A 20,873-nucleotide genomic window follows, 5' to 3' on the forward strand; every position below is an offset into this window, starting at 1 on the left:
TGCATAAATATATAATGAATGTCTACATTAAAGAATAGAAGGTGTAAGAGGAATTAGAAAAATTGAGACAGAAGGAAGACAGATTAGTTTGAGATTGATGAATATCCCCAAAGAAGGTATTATCTGAGATTGGCCTTGAAGGATAGTTGTGATTCAGGAATACAGAACTTGCAGAATGAGAAGGTTGCTACAGACCAAAGGAACAGTCTGAGAGGGGCGAGTATGCAGGAAAATGAGGGCCATGCCTGAAAGTACTGGTGGTGTTGAAGATGGGGCCGGGCAGGTTTGTCACAGAGGGAGAGGACCTTGAATGTCTGACATTGTGAACAGAGGCTCCAAGGCTCAAATTCTCTATTTCTACCTTGAGTTCAATCCTTGTGACAATGAAACTTCAGTGAAGCTTTATTTAAGGTGAAAAGTGTTTTTTAAAAGCCCTCTTACATAATATCCTTTGCATGTTACTCATGTTATAATTAGGAGAAAGCAATAGGATGTAAAGTTTTTTTCACAGCATAGTTTTGGTTTCTTTAATGCTAAGGAGCTCATCTGGTGTTATGTTGGAAAAAACAGCTTTTATATTTCATTTACATTCCATATGCCAGTCTTTGGTGACATATGTACCTGCGGTTTGCAGTGTTAGCCACAAAACACTCCCTAAGTGAATACATTGACTGCTGTAAGGGGAGTCAGCCAGGAAGCATCTGCAGAGAAAAGCAGGCAACATGTATAAACAGAGTTAATTCAGGAATGAGAGCTGAATGGCTGGGCAAGTCTGTTTGTTTGAGTTGACAGCCTCTCCCTCACTCTTTCATTAAACACCCAACTAATCTTCAATTGCCCTCTTGGAACTTAATCTCAGTGTAATTTCTAGCATGTCAAAATCATCAAGCAGAAAGAGATACTACCCTGAAAGAGGGTCTTTTGTTCAATGCTAGGAGACAAACTCCAACTACAAAATTCTAGAAATGCCCTAAAGAAGGAGGTAGGATAGATTTACAAATTGCTAACGCTGTTAGGTTGCAGAGATAATAATAGATTTATAACAAGCTGGAACACAGCTTTAAATGTATAAGTTTCTCTGGAACTTCTGGGAACTTGGAATGCCAGAATGTTGGCGGAAAGAATGCTTCTAATAATGAAAGCCATCATCTGCCATGGAAACAATTTCCAGGTCTTTAGAAAGCTAGTTTATACATAAGCTCCATTCAGCAATAAAACTTACGTTCATGTTTTCTCTGATTTTCCTCCTGTTGTAAATTCATTTTATAAGAATTCTTTTTACCAGTCCCTCTACCCCATTTCTCAAAGCCCTGTCCTCAGACTACCTGTATCACCTAAAGATTCCAAGGCCTCCTCCGATCTAGTAAATGAGACTTTTCTAGAGAGAGAGTCCTAGAATTTTATAAAGTAGAATCCTTTTTATTATTGTGATCACCAAAGTTTCTTCTGCCTAGATTCTTCCTATGTTATTTTTTCAGCTCCTATCTTCCCAGACAACCTAACCATTCAAAGATAAAATTGATGCTTGGTTTAGATATTCATAGCAGGTGCCTTGCCAGATTGATGATGTTATCCAGAGTCAAAAACTTAATCCAATGCCTTCACCAACAAGTTACAAATGGCCAGGAATCAATTGTGGTTGAACTTATTCAGAGGGTAATTATAAAACAAACTTTGTTAAATACCCAACTGCTATTTACTTTTCTTCTTTCTAAATTGTATCACTTTTCTCCCTGTTCCATTTTGTTTGCCATTTTTTTTTTTTTTGTAGTGGGGGACTCCTCTGCCTCCATACTGAGTAGTAGAACTGGCTGTGGGTGATGAGAGAGAAATTATTATAACAAAGTCACCCTTTCGAAAACATGTCTTCCAAAAGAATTTTGTTTCTAGCATATAAGCCCCACACCACCTCAGCCCATTTAGGCTTTCTTTCTTTAAGTACCAATAAAGACATATTTTGGATACTAGCAATTTATTTTCTAAATGCGATCCTTGATCTTAAGTTTAAGGCTATTACCAAATCTATATCTCTAAAAGATACCTTAGGTAAGTAAATTATTTGATAACTTATTACTATGTGTTCTATGAAAGAAACTGAAGTAAAATTTACATCACATTTAACAGGGTGGTTGTGTGATTGAGTGGGAAGAGGAGCACCCTACAGATAGAAGACCTGGGTTTCAGTCCCAGCTTACTAGTATCTGCATGATGCCAGGCAAATTCACATAATGCCTCTGAGTCATAGATTTCTAATAGGAATGAAAATATTTCTTATTTCACGGAATTGTCATAAGAGTTAAAGAAGAAAACAAATAATTCGGTTCCTGAAGTATTTATGAATTCTTGAGTGTGCTAAGGAAGTTATAACTTGTTTCTTGATCCCTGAAACAGCTTTCCCTATATTTGTGTGTGTGTGTGTGTGTGTGTGTTTCAGTCATGAGTTGGTTTTTCTTCTCATTCCTTGAGAATTTAGGATATTTTGTGTGCACATTTGGTTCCTCTGTCCAACATGAACTGTAGTCCCTTACCCCACTTTGAGATGACACGATTTCCACCAAGTGAGTGCTAGGAGATACTGCAAGCCAAATGCCAGGTGTGATAGACCACAGCATCCCAATACTGTGGCAGTAGATTAAAGCCAGGCATATGGACTAAAAGCAGTGGCTTTGCTTCTCCTACTTTGGTGACATAAACTGAGTAACAAATTTGAGCTAATACTGGAATACCACCTAATCCTTTCCTCCCTGATTTACCCTAGGGTCCACAATCAACAATAATTTTAAAAGTTTGGCTCTCTCCTAAATCCCTAATGCCTCCTCCTTACCCTTTATAAGCAAAGATCTGCAGAGCTAAGACCTATAATGCCAGGATGGAGGCTAGAGGACCATCAGCAATTAATTACCAAATCTTACTCAGCATTTTATATGTGTTTAACCTTCATAGCCTTATGAGTAGCAGACCAATATCTTTGTTTTACAGGTTCGAAAACTGAGGCTAAAATTGATTCAGTAACTTTGCCAAGGTTGCCCAGTTTGTGAGCAGTAGCATAGCCTCAAATCCAGGACTGAGGCAGGGATTTCTTTGTCACCACTCAAAGCCTCCCTGAATATCCCATCTCTGCTCTGTATCTCTCTGCTACTCCTTCTATGGTGTTTTAGCAAGATATCTTCTACTCCAGAAACCTACTCTAGCACAGTAGAATTACTTGCGTAGGTTTTTTAAAAATATGAGTGCCTAGGTCCCCTCTAGACCAATCAAAATCAAAATTATTGGAGAGGGTCTCTGGCATCCATAAATTTTTTTTTTTTTTTTTTTTTTTTTTTTTTTGAGACGGAGTCTCGCTTTGTCGCCCAGGCTGCAGTGCAGTGGCGCAATCTTGGCTCACTGCAAGCTCCACCTCCTGGGTTCACGCCATTCTCCTGCCTCAGCCTCCGAGTAGCTGGGATTACAGGGGAGCACCACCACGCCCGGCTAATTTTTTGTATTTTTAGTAGAGACGGAGTTTCACCGTGTTAGCCAGGATGGTCTGGATCTCCTGACCTCGTGATCTGCCCGCCTTGGCCTCCCAAAGTGCTGGGATTACAGGCGTGAGCCACTGCGCCCGACCATAAATTTTTTTAATTCAGCAAATGATTCCGTAGCACTGTGAAGGCTAAGATCCACCAATTTAAATAATGATATTAGTTCTGTTAAAAAAAATTCCATTGCTTTAACATTTAATCAAGGATATATTCTTATTATAAAAGATATTACTAACACATAGCTTCCCTCTTGTTATATAACAGGTGGATGAGATATTTATAGATTCAGCCTGGAAGAAGAACTATATCAAGAACCAAGTAGTCAGAATGACGTATGTATGGTTGGGCAAAAGTGGAATCACAAGACTGGAGGGAAAAGGAACAAAGGAGACAGGGACCCTCATGTATTGTATGTCTCTATGGACTAGGCTTTTGGCTACAATTTTTCATAAACATTATCTTTAAAGCAGTCTTGGAGTATAAGGCTGACCACCATTTTGTCAACAAAAAGACTAAGATTCAGGGAGGGTAAGAAATATGTTCAAAATTCCCCCAACTGACAGTTTCCCAAAGTGACAGAACCAAGAATCAAACCCCATCAACTTATTGTGAGACCTGGAACCTACCAGAACCCGTGACCTGGGGAAAACCCAGCAGCTTGTCATTGCATACACCAAGTTGTATTCTTTTGACAACTATGTTATTTCAAACATGTTAAGCAGGCAAACTTGGCTACAAAATGGGATCACAAATTTCACCTGTAATGCAACCTAACGACATGAGGCATGCCTAAACAAAAATATATTCCTGTTGTAATAAATTTTCCTTTTGCTGTGGTGGAGGGGGAAGACTCATATCAGTTGTAGATATTGCTCAGAAGTTTTATTTGTGTTATTTTGAAAAATTACATAGTAGAACATACATGTCATATACATAAATGCATGAACCTGTATGACTCATATTTCTTTTTTTTTTTTTTTTTTGAGACGGAGTCTTGCTCTGTCGCCCGGGCTGGAATGCAGTGGCCGGATCTCAGCTCACTGCAAGCTCCGCCTCCCGGGTTTACGCCATTCTCCTGCCTCAGCCTCCCGAGTAGCTGGGACTACAGGCGCCGCCACCTCGCCCAGCTAGTTTTTTGTATTTTTTAGTAGAGACGGGGTTTCACTGGGTTAGCCAGGATGGTCTCGATCTCCTGACCTTGTGATCCACCCGTCTCGGCCTCCCAAAGTGCTGGGATTACAGGCTTGAGCCACCGAGCCCGGCCTCATATTTCTTAAAGATAAAGAAAAATAATATATTCAGATTTTGATTTATTTGAAGAAAATAATTATCATTTTCTTACCAATAGACTAATAATGCTTTGTTGGCAGGTGTACTCCAAAGTTCTCTATGTCTTTACTGAGTAGTGACTTCCGTAAGGATTTTATAATATAAATTGGGTAATTTCTAAAATACTTAGGAGAGGAAAAGCATATAAATACTAGAACTTTCTATATTTCATGTTCTCTGTTTTCAAATTCTCATTTACCATATTATTGCAGCAACATTATCATACTCTCGTGAAGTCCTTTCGATGGTAGCCATCATCACTATATAATACTTGGTAAAAATGTTAATTCCTCAGATTTAAGAAGTAAAATTAGTCATCTGTTTGCCAATTTGATAGAAAGTTTTAGTCATTTAGATCTTTATATTCCAGAGCCTAAATGAACAAAACTACATAAATTGTCTCAGAATTTCCTTTTAGTCAAAAGATTCAGGGAGATGGGCCTCTAGTGTTTTCCGCAGTTTTTTTAAAATTTGTTTGTTTAAAAAAAATAGGAGAGACAACAGATCAATATGTATTAGTTTCAGGTTTTTTTTTTTTTTTAACCTGTAATTGGTTTTCCTATTTTAAGAGTATTTAAAAGTTTAGTTCCTCAGGTAATAGAACTTGAACCTATTTATATTATAAAAGTTCAAGAAATTGGGCATATTTCATTTGGAGAAGACTCAGGGACCACAATACTGTTTTCTTCAAATATTTGGGCTAGAAGAGGAAATTATTTTATGTATGTTCCAACTGGTAGACCTAGGCCTTATGGAATGGGAGATATAGGGAGGCATATTTCAACTCAAAACGATGAACTCAGAGCTGACCAAAGAGAAACAAGCCTCTTTAGAAAATTAAACTTACTATCTTTTTAATTATTGCACTGTCATTAGAGGGCCATTTGTCATAGACCCTGTAGAAGTGATTCAGGTATCAAATATACAATTGATTAGCCTAAGAAAACACGAAAGTTTCTTCTACACTCTCAAAGCTTATAATTTTGATGATGATTTTTTACTTCTGTCATTCCTAGCTTCTGTAACAATCCTTCAAATTAATTGGGGGAAATGCACTGAAAACATAATGAAAGCTAGAAGAGGGAACGTATGAAATGACCTTGGGTCAGAATGACATGAGACAATCAGCACTTGACACTCTCAGCAACTGAGGGATCATTCAAGGGAGGAAGATACAGGAAACACTGAAGGACAATTCCAGGTGTATTCTTTGAAAATGTACCTTTCTTTTGTGTGGCATAGTCCAGAGGAAGATGGTGTGAAAGCAGATGTCATTATGGTGTTCCAGTTCCCCTCTACTGAACAAAGAGCAGTAAGAGAGAAGAAAATTCAAAGCTTCTTAAATCAGAAGATGAGGAATTTAAGAGCCTTGCCAATAAATGCCTCATCAGTTCAAGTTAATGGTAAGGAGGTCCCCTTCTGTGTGATATGAAGTTCTCTATTAGGTTCATGTTTTGACTAATCTCAAATTTATTTGTCATTATTTCCATTCCAAATAATAGCTAGAATTCAGATGAAAAAATTCAAGTTAAAGATGTGACATTTCAAGGTGTATTAGTCTCTAATGTAAGCACATCTGAAGTTAGTCATCCAGTGGTTTTCCCAACAGTAACTGATTGGCACTCATCCCAAAATAAAGGCAAGGATTCACAACTAACAGAGGGTTAATCTCACTTAGGCACTGCCTCCGTGACTAAGCAATTGAAAATACTAAGAGTTTGGCAATAATTGTTTTTCTGGGTGGGACCTTCCTAAAACACAAATTCATTTGTTGCCATACTTTTATTGATAGTTTCTATATATGGTGTCATAAAATTTTTGTTAGCTTTTTTTACTATGGGCATTTGGGAAAATGGCAAGCCAACATTGTAGCTGTTAGAGTGATTTTACCATTAATGCTTTAAAAATCACAGTCTAGGAAAACATCACTGAAACTATGTGTACATTGTTCCACTATTCTTTTTTTTTTCTTGTTCACCCTTAGCCCATTATACTGTTATCACTTCCCTCATTTAAAAAGAACAAACCTTTACCAAGGTCTATCTCTATTGCCTTTACCAGAAGTAACTAATTTCTTTTTATATTCCAGTGACATATGCAAATTCACCCTTATGGAAGTGAAATTCATGCAAAAAGGGTTGAGGAATTCAGTAATTAAAAGGAGCTAAGAATCAAATTTAAATCTCTAATTTCTTAAAAGGCTCCAATTAAAAAAGGTTTCTATAGTCAAACACATCTTAAAAATTCTGGCTATGATATTCATTTCTCGGAAACTCTTCCTTATGGTACCATATTAAAGATTCTAAGGCAGCCAGCTAGAGAGAAACTTGTTTACCCTCATCCACTAAGCTGTTTTCACAGCATCTTCTTCCAGCAGACAAGTACAGATTTCCCCTACAAATTTCAATGGATACTAGACCTAAGAGAGTTACAGAAGAGATTCCGGGTAAGCGATTTTTATCAGACATGAAACAGGACACTCTACCCTTGTAAAGGTCTAGCTGACTCTTCAAGAGGAAATCAAATAAGGAAGTAAAAAATGTGAGGTAATGGAATGGGCAGATGTTTGCTGATATGACGAGTCAGCTACTTAGAGAATAAAGCTGAGGACCTCTCCCAGCCAGAAGGGAGGAACCTGACAAGTGCTTAATCCATCTTCTTTGTTAGATGGGGAACAGAAATTGTAAAACAATGACCATTCTGATAACTTACATGATGCGTTCTGTGTAATTTCCAATAAATAGTTCATTTGTCAGGAATGTAAAAGCCTGAACTATCTGAAATCAGAGTGAAGCATAAATTGTTCATTGGCTGCCTGGTCTTTTTGTTTTTCATAGGCTCAGCTTCTGAACTTCAGCTTATTTTAATAATTGTACTAAATTAAAAGGCAGGATATGCTAATGGAGAAACTGATTTGAGAGTTACCTGAGGCCGGGCGCGGTGGCTCACGCCTGTAATCCCAGCACTTTGGGAGGCCGAGGCGGGTGGATCACCTGAGGTCGGGAGTTCAAGACCAGCCTGGCCAACATGGTGAAACCCTGTCTCTCCTAAAAACACCAAAAATTAGTCAGGCCTGGTGGCAGGCACCTGTAATCCCAGCTGCTTGGGAGACTGAGGGGGAGGAATCATTTGAACCCAGGAGGCAGAGGTTGCAGTGAGCCAAGATTGCGCCACTGCACTCAAGCCTGGGTGTGACAAAGCAAGATTCCATCTCCAAAAAAAAAAAAGGGGGGGGAGAGTTACCTGACCAATTCTGACTCCACTAAGTCACTACAGGACCACCCAAATAATTGGCTCATGCCTTTGTCTTCATTTTCTCATCTGTAAAATTCCAATGGTAATGTTTGTTCTTTCTGAAATCACAGAGAGATTATAAGAATATACAAGGAAATAGAAAACACAATGTGGAATAAAGAGGCTGTTACTACTGAGAAAGCTATTACATTGTGCACACTCTTTGGAAACCTGAAATAACTAATTTGAGTGATTGACTAGTAGCAGATAGATCCTTGAAAGTTTCAGAATTTTCAAATGTAAAAAGAACAGTGTTTATTAGTGATATGGGATCCTAGGGGGTGTTGCTTTTCTGGCCAAAAACCTCTGTGGCCAGTGGTTTGTGCCTTTGCCCAGGTTTTGCTCTGGCCCACTGGGCTCATTCTGCCCACTTGACCTGGCAGACTGCCCACCTCCTGCTACCGGCCTGGATCCCATGCCCACCAAGGCCAACCCAGGCATGGAGCTGTGAGGGTTGTGTAAGTGAGCATGGGGTCTGGCCACTGCCCACAGCCAGGCACACTGGCTGCAGCATGATGGGCAGCTCCAGGCGCTGGCACAGGTGTGCTGGCTCTCTGTGAGGCTGTGGTTGGACAAAGATCACTGCAAGCAGCTTCTCTGGCTGGCACCTGGAAATGTGGTGGCACCCAGGAAGACTGAAGATGACAGGAACCGCAGGGTCCCAAAGAGGGAGTCACAGCCCTGGCTTGGGGAGCTCCCAGGTCTGGGATCCCTAAAAGGCTGCAGCTTTTCTCTCTTTTTGCCTACAATGTGGCCAGCAAGGGGTATGTTTCATTCCTGTTTGTGTTACAGCTCTTTTAGTCTTGCTATTTGGCAGGTCCTGAATTCTTGTCCTGAGACCAAGAAGAATGAGGTACGCAGACAAGTGGAGGGTGAGCAAGGCGAGAAAGAGGTTTACTGAGCAAGAGAACAGCTCACAGGGGACCCACAGTGGGCAGCTCCTCTTCGTAGCCAGGGAGTCCAAGCAAGTGTTCAGCTCCTAGCAGAGAGGAGGCCCTGGAGTTAGAAGCTTCTCTCTGAAGGCAAGTTGTCCCACTGAGTGTTCAGCTTTCAGCAGACAGTAGGCCCTAGAGTGGTCTAGCTCCTCTATGCAGGCAGGTAGTCCCACGATCTCCTAGTCACCTACCTCTCCATCTGCAAGGGCCCAGTGCTGCCTACGGCACCTCTCTGCCCACCCCTTCGTGCCTGACCTCGCTGCTCTCAGACCAGTGGGCAACTTGGCCCAGTCCCATTGTGGTAGCTTCCAGGGTGGCAGGCTCTGGAGGGCTCCCAGGGATGGGCTCCATGGATTATCCACTTTCTCCTCGCACCCTCCCTGCAGTGGCCATGGTCGAGAATGGCAACGTGGGGCCAGGTTCCGGAGTAGGAGAGGCTCCAGGCCTGGGAGCGGGTCCTGCCTGGTCACATGAGGTTGGGGGCGGCACAGTCGGCTGCCTCGGGGATGTGGGGCACAGGGGACCCACCACCGTCACTGCTGCTCCCGCATCCGCTCTTGCTGACACTGCTCCAGACAGCCTGTAACTGCCATCACTAGCACTTAAGAAAGGCACATTCAGTGGACAGCTCAGGAGAATCTTTAAGGCAATTTTTATAGACAAAAACATTGCTTCCTGGGAACACATAATTTTTTGACTACCAATAAACAGAAAACTGTAGAGATTCTAGATTAAGTCTAGAAATAACCTTGTAGCCCAAGATTTATTTATAATTTGTCAAGAATCTGTATTTTGTTTTGACAAAAAAACTGTATGATGTGGGTCCTTTAGGAGGCACAGTGTAACAAAACAAAGCTAAAATCAACTTCTTTGCATTGCAAACGCCAAGGCTGTAGTCAAGCAGCTCACTGCCTGTGTGTCAGATGACTTTGCTTCATTTTTCATCATGATACTTGTAGCCTGTAGAGCCCTGAATATTAACTAGCTTTCTCCCACTCAGAACCGTGTTAGGAGGTGGTCGCTTTCAAAACTAAAGTGTTAATGTTTATTTCCATTTCTGTACCTGGAAAGTAAAAATCTTTGGTCAAAATTAGAAACTAGTTACTTGTGTGTTGACAGTTTGTTTCCAGGTGTAGTCATTCTATCTAAAAATCTGGTTATACTCATGACCATTATTACTTACCCTGGTATCATTCCTGGAAATGGATAACTTGCATCCTACTCAGGCTAAGTTGACAAAGTTTTAACTGAAGAGTTCTAACTTTATGCTATTTTCCACTTTATTGCATTACTAAGGACAAAATATATAGTTTTATTAAAAATGAAATAAATTTACTGCCTTAAACAACATTTGATGGTAAACTGAATTCCTTCCATAGAGTAAGCACCAAGAGCAATTGATGATCCTGGGCAATTGATGGTCCTAAGCAACTGATTCTTCACCATACAATGATTTGGGATGCCTTTAAGGGTATACTTGAATTGGATATTTTCAAAAGCGCCCACTTTGTAGAGTTTATCATCACCAGTTTCCCCAGTGGAATTTGTAGAAAGTTAATAGAATGAAACAATCTTATTTTGTATAATGGGGAATAGAATACTGAGAATGTGTCTGAGAAACATTGCACTGGTAGGAAAAAGTAAAGCAGTTTATTCTCATCTGCTCCGTCAGCTAAGTTATTTTAACTTGAAAATCATCACAATTTTCATGAAAACTTCCACCAACTTTATTTTTCCCCAGCTTTAGTAAGATATAATTGACAAATAAAAATTGTATATATTTACTGTATACAACATGGTGTTTTGATACATGTATACAAGTTAAATATTTGTGTTTCCTTAGTCAAATTCCTCACTTTTTTGGAAGCTGACAGAATTTAATCTTGGATTGCATCCAATAACTAGCTTTTACCAATATTCAGTATCTTTTGGATAAGAAACACGTAACAGTTTATTGTTTAAAAAAAGCAATTTTAGTATTTAGGAACTGTGTTTAAAAAGCATTTAAAAGATCATTTATGTGAGAGTTTTCAAGGTTTTTTCATCCTAAACCCTTTAACCAAAAAAAAAAAAAAAAAAAAAAAAAAGGTTTATGTGAAATTCGAAGTAAATAAAAGAGAAAAAGAGAAAAAGCAGATCTGTTCTGGCTGAGGCTGAGTTTGAGGCCTGTAAGACAGTCTACCTGCAATATGGTTTTGCTGTGTCCCACCCAAATCTCATCTCAATTTGTAGCCCCCATAATTCCCGCATGTTGTGAGAGGCACCTGGTGGGAGATAAATTAAATCATGGGTGCAGTTTCCCCCATACTGTTCTATGGTAATGAATGAGATCTGCTGGTTTTTTAAGAGGCTTCCCCTTTCACTTGGCTCACATTCTCTGACTTGCCTGCCACCATGTAAGACATGCCTTTTGCCTTCCTCCATGACTGTGAGGCCTCCCCAGTCACATGGAACTCTGAGCCCATTAAATCTCTTTTTCTTTATAAATTACCCAGTCTCAGATATCTTTACCAGCACTGTAAAAATGAACTAATATAGCCTGTTTCCTCTGTCCCATTTACCCATCTTCTGAAGTGGAATACAAAGAAGCTTTACCCTGAACTGCTGGAAAACCATAGTTCTCTATTAATACAAACTATTTGTGGGCTGTAGTCATCCACTATTTGTGCCTTACTCACCCATTGCTTGTGATAGTATCCACCTAATTAGAGGCTGCCTATAAGTCTCTACAAAAACTCTGCACAGATGTTGTATCAGATAGCCATTTTCCTAATTAATCTATATGTTCAACTGTCTAGAATCCATATATGGTCAATATCCTCTGATTATTCCTGGTCATTGAGACCAACCAGGAAAATATCAAATTATCACTACTTGTTTTGTCTTGTTTTTCAGCAATGAGCTCATCAACAGGGGAGTTAACTGTCCAAGCAAGTAAGTCGAGTTAGCTTATATAAACAAGTAATTTTCACATCAGAAAGGACATTTTCAAATATTTGCTCATATTTGCCCATCTGTGCTCCAAATTTTCTTTGAGAGATAATAACTATTTGTACAATAGATTTAAATACCTTTTTTTTTTTTTTTTTTGAGGCGGAGTCTCGCTCTGTCGCCCAGGCTGGAGTGCAGTGGCCGGATCTCAGCTCACTGCAAGCTCCGCCTCCCGGGTTCACGCCATTCTCCTGCCTCAGCCTCCGGAGTAGCTGGGACTACAGGCGCCCGCCACCTCGCCCGGCTAGTTTTTTGTATTTTTAGTAGAGACGGGGTTTCACCATGTTCGCCAGGATGGTCTCGATCTCCTGACCTCGTGATCCGCCCGTCTCGGCCTCCCAAAGTGCTGGGATTACAGGCTTGAGCCACCGCGCCCGGCCTTAAATACTTTTTTTTTCTAACTCATGGACTGATCTTTTAGTCATGTTCAAGAAAAAAATTGCCATGGTAACCTTTTGGGGAAATTTGAAGAAAGTATATATTTCTGATTGGGAATACTGGACTTGTTTTTCTAATTTTTAAAAATTCCATAAAATGTACTTTCTGCTACAAAATAAAATATTGAGAAAGTAATTAATAGGGAGGACATAAAACCCATTGTTTGTGACTGACAAGTTATCTATGAAATATGCTGAGGTCAGGAGTTCAAGACCAGTCTGACCAACATGGAGAAGAAGCCCCATCTCTATTAAAAATAAAAAAATTAGCCGCGTGTGGTGACAGGCACCTGTAGTCCCAGCTGCTTGGGAGGCTGAGGCAGGAGAATCACTTGAACCTGGGAGGCAGAGGTTGCAGTGAGCCGAGATCGCACCACTGCACTCCAGCCTTGGTGACAGAGTGAGACTCCACCTCAAAAAAAAAAAAAAAAAAGAAGAAAAAAAAGAAATATGCTTAATATATTCATCTTAATCGCTAACAGTGGCTTCATTAAATCACTTCAAATCACTGTGGCCTATATTTCAAAAGATTTTACAAAAACAATGATGAATTTGAGCAGTGATGTTCATGCATTTGCTTCTGTGTCTTGCAAACACTCTAAGTCTTTTTATTCATGTATTTATTCATTCAACAAATATCTTTTAACATCTACCAAGTGCCAGAAATTAGACCAGGAGTTGGTGGTACCATTGTAAACAAAACATGATCCCTACTCTAAAATTAGAATTCCAAAGTAGAGAAAGATATAAATAAATCAGGAAGTATGAAAATAGTGTGATAAATGCTATGGCAGAGGAAGTACATAGTGCTATGAGAGTCCATCAGAGAGTCAGCTAACCTGGTCTCACAGAGTAAGAAAGTGAACTCTGAAATGCGAGAGAGAAGAGGCCATGAATCCAGTGACAGGTAGGGTGAGTGTCCTGGGTAGGAGGAGTAGTATAGAAAAATGTCTTCAGGCAAGTAAGAATGGGGTCATTTGTTGTAATTACAAGATGTTTCTTATAACTTAATGATCTCATCTTTTTCAGGTTGTGGTAAACGAGTTGTTCCATTACACGTCAACAGAATAGCATCTGGAGTCATTGCACCCAAGGCGGCCTGGCCTTGGCAAGCTTCCCTTCAGTATGATAACATCCATCAGTGTGGGGCCACCTTAATTAGTAATACATGGCTTGTCACTGCAGCACACTGCTTCCAGAAGTAAGTTATTGACCTTAAGTTAGAACCCACTTCTGCTAAAAATCCCTGAGTTTTGTCATATTCTTGGTAACAATTAATGTCCCAAATATTACTGAAGTAAAATAAGAAAAAGTTATTTCAGGTTCTTCTCTAAAATAATGTTACACTTGCATACTTAATCAGAAATTTGATGGGAATAAAGGAAGTAACAGTCATTATCCTAGTATTCATCAATTATTTCCTCAAAGTTTTTAATAAGGAAACTGTGTAAGGAATCAGAACTATTTTGTGACATCCTAACACAAAATATTCACTAATAACATATACCATTAATCTTTTGTGAAACAATGCTCTCCACTTAAAACTAGTGTCTGTTTCTGCCAAACACTTGGGCCAGTCTCCTACTCATCATAAATAATCAAACTAATTCCAAAGTAAAATGGAAATTTTCAATAAATGCAGGAAGTTGGTAACTGTAATGATGGAGAACCAGAACCGCAGATCAAATGTAGAGCATTGACGTATGAAGATCTGTGGAATTAGAACAGTTTACAACCAAAATGAGAGCTTGCTAACATGATAAAGACAGGCAGTTTAAAAGAGATTCCTGGAGTATCAAAGGATTCAGAGAGGCCCTTGGGCTACTCAATGTGACCTTCGCATAATAGAGCACCTCTTCACAACAGTGCCACAAAAGACAAAGCTGAAGTGAAGAATAGCAAATTGTGCTATCATCTAATTGCTTCTGAATGCATATATTTTATTAATGTATATTAAACTATAAAATCATTTATAAGATAAAATGACTTTTTATAGCTTTTAGTTTTACTTTTCAAGATAATAACCATTTTTATCACTATTACATTTAAAATTTTAGATTTTTTTCTAAGTAGATTAACTGTATTGCCTTTCTTCTTCATTACCAATTACTATGTAATAACAAAGACATCTCGAGTATCTCTATATAATAGGTAGCAGCAGAATTTAGTGGGAAAAATATGTCCTAGGCAGTTGGAGAGCTGGGCAAATTATTGAACCTTAGTATATTAGGTAATAGATAGACTAGATCTTTTCACATTCTTTTTGACCTGTAAAATTCTAACTTTTGTTACTATAATAAATTTTATCTGCCTAAGAGCATAAATCTTTATAGAGACTCTTAATATTCTGAAGAAAATATGTATTAAGAATCTAGGCTGGGCATGGTGGCTCATCCCTGCAATCCCAGAATTTTGGGAGTCCGAGGCTAGAGGACCACTTAAGCTCAGGAGTTCAAGACCAGCCTGGGCAAGATAGTGAAACCCCATTGGAAATGGTGGTGCATGCCTATCATCCCAGCTTCTTGGGAGGCTAAGGCAGCAGGATCCCTTAAGCCCAGGAGTTTGAGGCTACAGCAAACTATGATTGCACCACTGCACTCCAGCCTGGGTGACAATGCAAGACCCCATCTTAAAAAATAGTAATCTATTTTTTAAAAGAATCTACATAAATTCTTAATGTTTGAAAGCTGTGAGAGCTCAGTAAGCTGATATATTAGAAAGCCGGAAATCCCCTATGCTGGTATCTGGTTTTTCAAAGTAATGGGGAACTTACTTTGCCAAAGTTAGCCATTTTTGTGCTAGATAGTTCTATTTTTGCAAATACCTTTATAGCATTGAACACCAAATCTGCACTCTATTAACTTCCACTGTCAATGTTTGTTTTTGTTTTTGTTTTTTTCATCTGGAACAACAGGAACTAATTTTATCTCTTCATTCGTGTAACAGCTATTCTTTAGTTTCTCTTTTTTAGACCAAACATGAAATGAGTGAGAATATCCAAACCATGAGTGAAAATAAATATCATTACTGTGTGCTTTAGTTTGCTAAGGATAATGACCTCCAGCCCTATCCATGTCCTTGCAAAGGACATGATTTTGTTCTTTTTATGGCTGCATAGCATGCCATGGTCTATGTATACCACGTTTTCTTCATCCAGTCTATCACTAATGGGCATTTAGGTTGATTCCATGTCTTTGCTATACTGAAGAGTGCTAGAGGGAGAGGATCAGGAAAAATAACTGGTGGGTACTAGGCTTAATACCTGGGTGATGAAATAATATGTACAACAAAACCCCATGACACAAGTTTATCTGTGTAACAAACCTGCACATGTAACCCTGAATTTCTAAAAATGTATATATGTACATATATATGCATATATATGTGTGTGAAAAAAATATATATATATATGTTTACCTCATTTTTACAGAACCAACTTCCAGATGCCCTACTACATTGGTTCTTATTCTCTGAACATTCAAGACTTTGTCAGTGTCTTCCTTAAAATATGCTTCCAATAACTAAATACACCAAGACAGATGTGTAGCGAGTGTCACATATAATAAAATAAAGCAGGAAGTCTTCTGAAAAATACAAATAATACAAATTGGTGGGAGACAGTGTTTTATAAAGGGAAGAGCAGAGAGAGGCAGGCAGACATGTGACGTGAATCAAATAGTTTAACCTATCCAAGCTTTATTTTCCTTAAGTATAAAGCACAGTCTTTACTAGATCATCTTCCATTGCTACTAAATGATTTTTCTGATCCCTGTATATACCACAGTCTACCCACTGCCCAAGCCCACAAGCTAGAAGTCAACCACATTTACCACATTTGATCATCTCTCAAAGGACTATGCAGTCATCTAATAGACTTTACCACATCCATTCTTGACCTTCAAGAATCTACTCTCCAGAAAGAACGAACATGATTTTTAAAAATGTAAACGAGACTACATTATTCTCTGGCTTAATTATCCAGTAGATTCCCGTATCACTTGAATAAAATGTAAGCACTTTATCGTGACTTATGAAACTCTCTAAAATCTAGTCCCTGCTTACCTCTCCAAGCTCACCCCCAACCATTCTTTCCCTTGTGTTTTGACTGCAGCTCATCCAATGCAAGACCTTGGGATTTTTGCCTGGAAACTTGTTTCCCTCATCTCCTTACACTGACCCTCATTTACTATGTCTTAGCCCAGATGCATTCTTAAAATAGTCATAATGACCTGTTAGTATTCTATTCCATTACCCTATTGTATTTTGTTCATAGCCTTTATCAATGTTCAAGGTTATTTATCTACTTGGCTGCTTGTTTTGATCCTTTTCCTTCTCTAGAATCTTATACTCCTATGAGCAGGCACCTTAGGTCTTGTTCATCACTTTATCTCCAGCAATTCAGATAAGGCTCAGCACATAGATGCTCAGTAAATAATTGTGGAAGGGATAAATGAATGATATTTTATGTGTATTACAGTTCCAAAATTCAATAGCTTTGTATTAAATATCAGTTCTAATATGGTGTTTATGTATGTTTTATCTTTCAAAACATTAGCAATAGATTATATTTAAATGATCAAAGAAAACTATAACCGCAGTCAAGTATTCTCAGGATTGTATTTCTCTTATAATAGCCTAAATGCAATTAATGTAGTACATATACTTTGGGCAGCTTAGATATATTCTGTTAATTTCTAACCTTTTCCAGGTATAAAAATCCACATCAATGGACTGTTAGTTTTGGAACAAAAATCAACCCTCCCTTAATGAAAAGAAATGTCAAAAGATTTATTATCCATGAGAACTATCACTCCACAGCAAGAGAGTATGACATTGCTGTCGTGCAGGTCTCTTACAGAGTCACTTTTTCAGATGACATACGCCGGATATGTTTGCCAGAAGCCTCTGCATCCTTCCAACCAAATTCAACTGTCTACATCACAGGATTTGGAGCACTTTACTATGGTGGTGGGTATCTCAGGATAGCTAACAGAGCACTAAGCCCTGTCTAGCTAGGGCAATGTGATTTCATCTCCATCAATATTGTACTGACGGCCATTTCCACACAGTCTGATTGGATTAGTTAAGGTTCTTATTTTGCAAGTGACAGAAATTCCATTCACATTAACCGGTGCAGAATAAAAAACAAAGAAACAAAAACTTCAACAAATTTGGCTCATGTAATTTAGAAGTCAAAAAAGCATAATAAGTGTCACTTCAGACACAGGAGTTTATATGATGTCATCTGGCTCTGCGTCTCTGAATCTGAATTTTTTGCCCCTGCTTTTCTCTGTGTTGGCTTCATTCAGAGGGATGCTAGCTTCACCTAGTGTCAGAGGTGGCTAACAACACCTCAACACTTACATCATCCTCAACCAAGAAAAAAATACACAGAAAGGAACATTTACTTCTTTTCTTTGCCAGAATTCACATTAATTTCTATTGTTCCAGCTGTGTCTAGGAGGACTCAGATTGAGTGGCTAACTCAAATATTCTTTATGCCTATGTTGCAAAATTTGCTTCAGTAATGAAGAGGCTAATTTAAGTGTGATGGTGAATAAGAATCGTGTAGAGATAAATTGTTAAATTATTTGCCCTCTCTAAAAGGATTCAGCTTGATATACTGAACTTAGTCTCATAAGAAATAATGATGATTTAGTTATTGAATTTTTTAGGCAATCTTAGTGAGACACGCTCTGGATTCTACCATGTGGTCCAGGTGCATATGTATAACAATAGCTAGAGAGTTTCTTTAACACTGGGCTTGAGAAAATGCAAAAGAGCTTTCTGAGAATGACTAAATCTATTTGCAGGATTCTATACAATTTATTTATATACAAGAAATTATAAAGAATAAGCTTTTGATTGTCAGTCTCCCATTAAAGAACTAGGAATAAACTTTCACTCATATAGGCAGGAATAGCTTTTAGGGTCTCTAGATTTTCTCTAGATGTCCCATGTGGTTTTGTTTTTTTTTTCATCTTATACAGACTGAAACATGTATTGCTTTCTTTAACGTTCTATTATCAATCACAGAAAATATTACCGATAGTTTATTAATTCCAGTAGATTAGTGCTGCTGTAAACTTGACACTTCCCTAGGTCTGCACTCTCTTGGATGAATTTTCTCTGAAGATAGGGCTTGCATTCTCTGCTTCATAGTCATGGGAAAAAGACATCACAAATCCCCTCTGGCTTGGTGGGAAAAATCATTGTCTTTCAGGAGTTTGAGATTGACACAGAAAAATACCTGTCATAATGCTTTGTGAGTGGCAACAGAATCTGACACTTATAGAGCACTCCATCCTACTGGAATATGGCTTCTCTTGGTGAGTGACCCACAGGTGCTTTTAATCTATTAAATAGATTAAATTATCCTAAGTACATTAATAGATTAAAAGGGCCCATTCGTTACTCACCAAGAGAGGCCATATTCAAGTCTGTAAAGCAAACCTTAAGAAGTTTTTTAAAATTGAACTCATACAAAGTATATTCTCTGATCATAATAGAATCTAACTAAACATCAGTAACAGAAAGATAACGTAAAAATCCCCAAATGCTTACCAATTAAAAAATATATGTAAATAAAGGGAAAATCTCAAAGAAATTTGTAAAAACACATAGAACTAAATGAAAACAACAATATATAAATACATGCCGGATGCAGCTAAAATAGTGTATAAAGGGAAATTTATAGAAAATGCATATTATAAGGAAAGATATCAAATCAATAAGTTCTCACTTCGAGAAACTAGAAAAAGAAAAAAATAAACCTAAAACAAATGTAAGGAAGGAAATAATAAGGATAAGAATAGAAATGAATAAAATTAAAAATTTTAAAATAAAGAAAATAAATAAAGAGCTGATTATTTGATAAAATCAATATTTTGCAAGAAGTGTCATTAAACATTTTCACAGAAGATGAGATATAGTTCAGGGATGTCCAGAATTTATGGGCTATACTTTTCATAACTTGGAATACATTTTACCAACTGGTTTACTGAAGAAGTTGTGGATTTGCACTGTCACCTACTTACAATATATAGATTGTCAGTTTCACCTTACTCTTCTCAGCATCGGGCATGAATTTATTATTTATTTATTTATTTATTTATTTGACAGAGTCTCACTCTGTCGCCCAGGCTGGAGTGTTGTGGTGTGATCTTGGCTCACTGCGGGCTCCACCTCCCAGGTTCACGCCATTCTCCTGCCTCAGTCTCCCGAGTAGTTGGGACTACAGGCACCCACCACCACGCCTGACTAATTTTCTTTGTAGTTTTAGTAGAGACGAGGTTTCACCGTGTTAGCCAGGATGGTCTCGATCTCCTGACCTCGTGATCCGCCCGCCTTGGCCTCCCAAAGTGCTGGGATTACAGGCATGAGCCACCGTGCCAGGCCATGAATGTTTTTAATTGATGAAATAGTAGGCTCTCTCTCTCTCTCTATATATATATATACACACACACACACACACACGTGTGTGTGTATAATGTATATAAACCAATTGTATTCAAATAACAGGATAATTTGAAAAATCTCTTAGCATATTTCTGAGATACACACTTAAATCTTCTGAGCACTTTTAAAAATGTGTTTACAAACATTTCTTCAGAAATAAATCTTGGAAATGGTCTTCTAAAGAAACTGGTGTTTGTATAGGGTTTTTTCAAATGTACTTAGTTATTTTTTTAAATTGATGTATAAAATTGCATGTACTTACCATGTACAACATGGTATGTTGAAGTATAGTATATGTACATTGTGAGTGCTAAATCTAGCTAATTAACAAATGTCTTATTTTACATAATTATCATTTTTGTGGCAAGAACACTTAACATCTACTCTCGTAGCATTTCTCAAGAATATAATATATCATCAGTAGGCAACCAGAAGCTGGGGGTCTTTACAGGGGAAGGGGTTGGGGAGACACAGGTCAACAAATTCATATTTGCGGTTAGATAGGAGGAATAAGTTCAAGAGATCTCTCATACATCATGGTGACTATAGCTGATGATATATTGTATTCTTGTATTAGTTTTTTATAACTGTATAACAAATAACCACAAACAGTTTAAAACAGCACTCATTTATTTTTATCTCACTGTTTTCATGAGTCAGACATTCAGACACAGCTTAGTTGACTCCTCAGGGTCTCACCAAACTGTAATCAAGATGTCAGCTGGGGTTGTGGTCGCATCTGTGGGTCCTTTGAGGGTTTGCTCAAGGTTGCTGGCAGAATTCCATTACTTGCATCTGTAGAACGCATGACAGCATGCTGCTTTAACTCTTTAGGAAAGAGGCTCTGAACTCCAGGAAGGCTCGCCCTTTTTGAAATGGCTCAGCAGATTAGGTCAGGCCCACCTTTG

At 38.3% G+C, this 20,873-nt stretch overlaps 1 protein-coding gene across 1 annotated transcript in view; it reads left to right on the forward strand.

The window, feature by feature from the left end:
* TMPRSS11A (transmembrane serine protease 11A) overlaps window positions 1-20,873 on the forward strand; it is a 63,734-nt gene that overhangs the window by 34,314 nt on the left and 8,547 nt on the right. Inside the window, exons 4-8 of the mRNA XM_033214545.1 lie at window positions 3,786-3,853; window positions 6,093-6,253; window positions 11,975-12,013; window positions 13,537-13,708; window positions 17,216-17,475. Of these exons, the coding sequence (XP_033070436.1) occupies window positions 3,786-3,853; window positions 6,093-6,253; window positions 11,975-12,013; window positions 13,537-13,708; window positions 17,216-17,475 (700 nt within the window). The remainder of the gene's footprint in view (window positions 1-3,785; window positions 3,854-6,092; window positions 6,254-11,974; window positions 12,014-13,536; window positions 13,709-17,215; window positions 17,476-20,873) is intronic.

This window comes from Trachypithecus francoisi, unplaced genomic scaffold (genome assembly GCF_009764315.1).
Source record: "Trachypithecus francoisi isolate TF-2019V2 unplaced genomic scaffold, Tfra_2.0 Lachesis_group1, whole genome shotgun sequence".
Lineage (NCBI taxonomy): Eukaryota > Metazoa > Chordata > Mammalia > Primates > Cercopithecidae > Trachypithecus > Trachypithecus francoisi.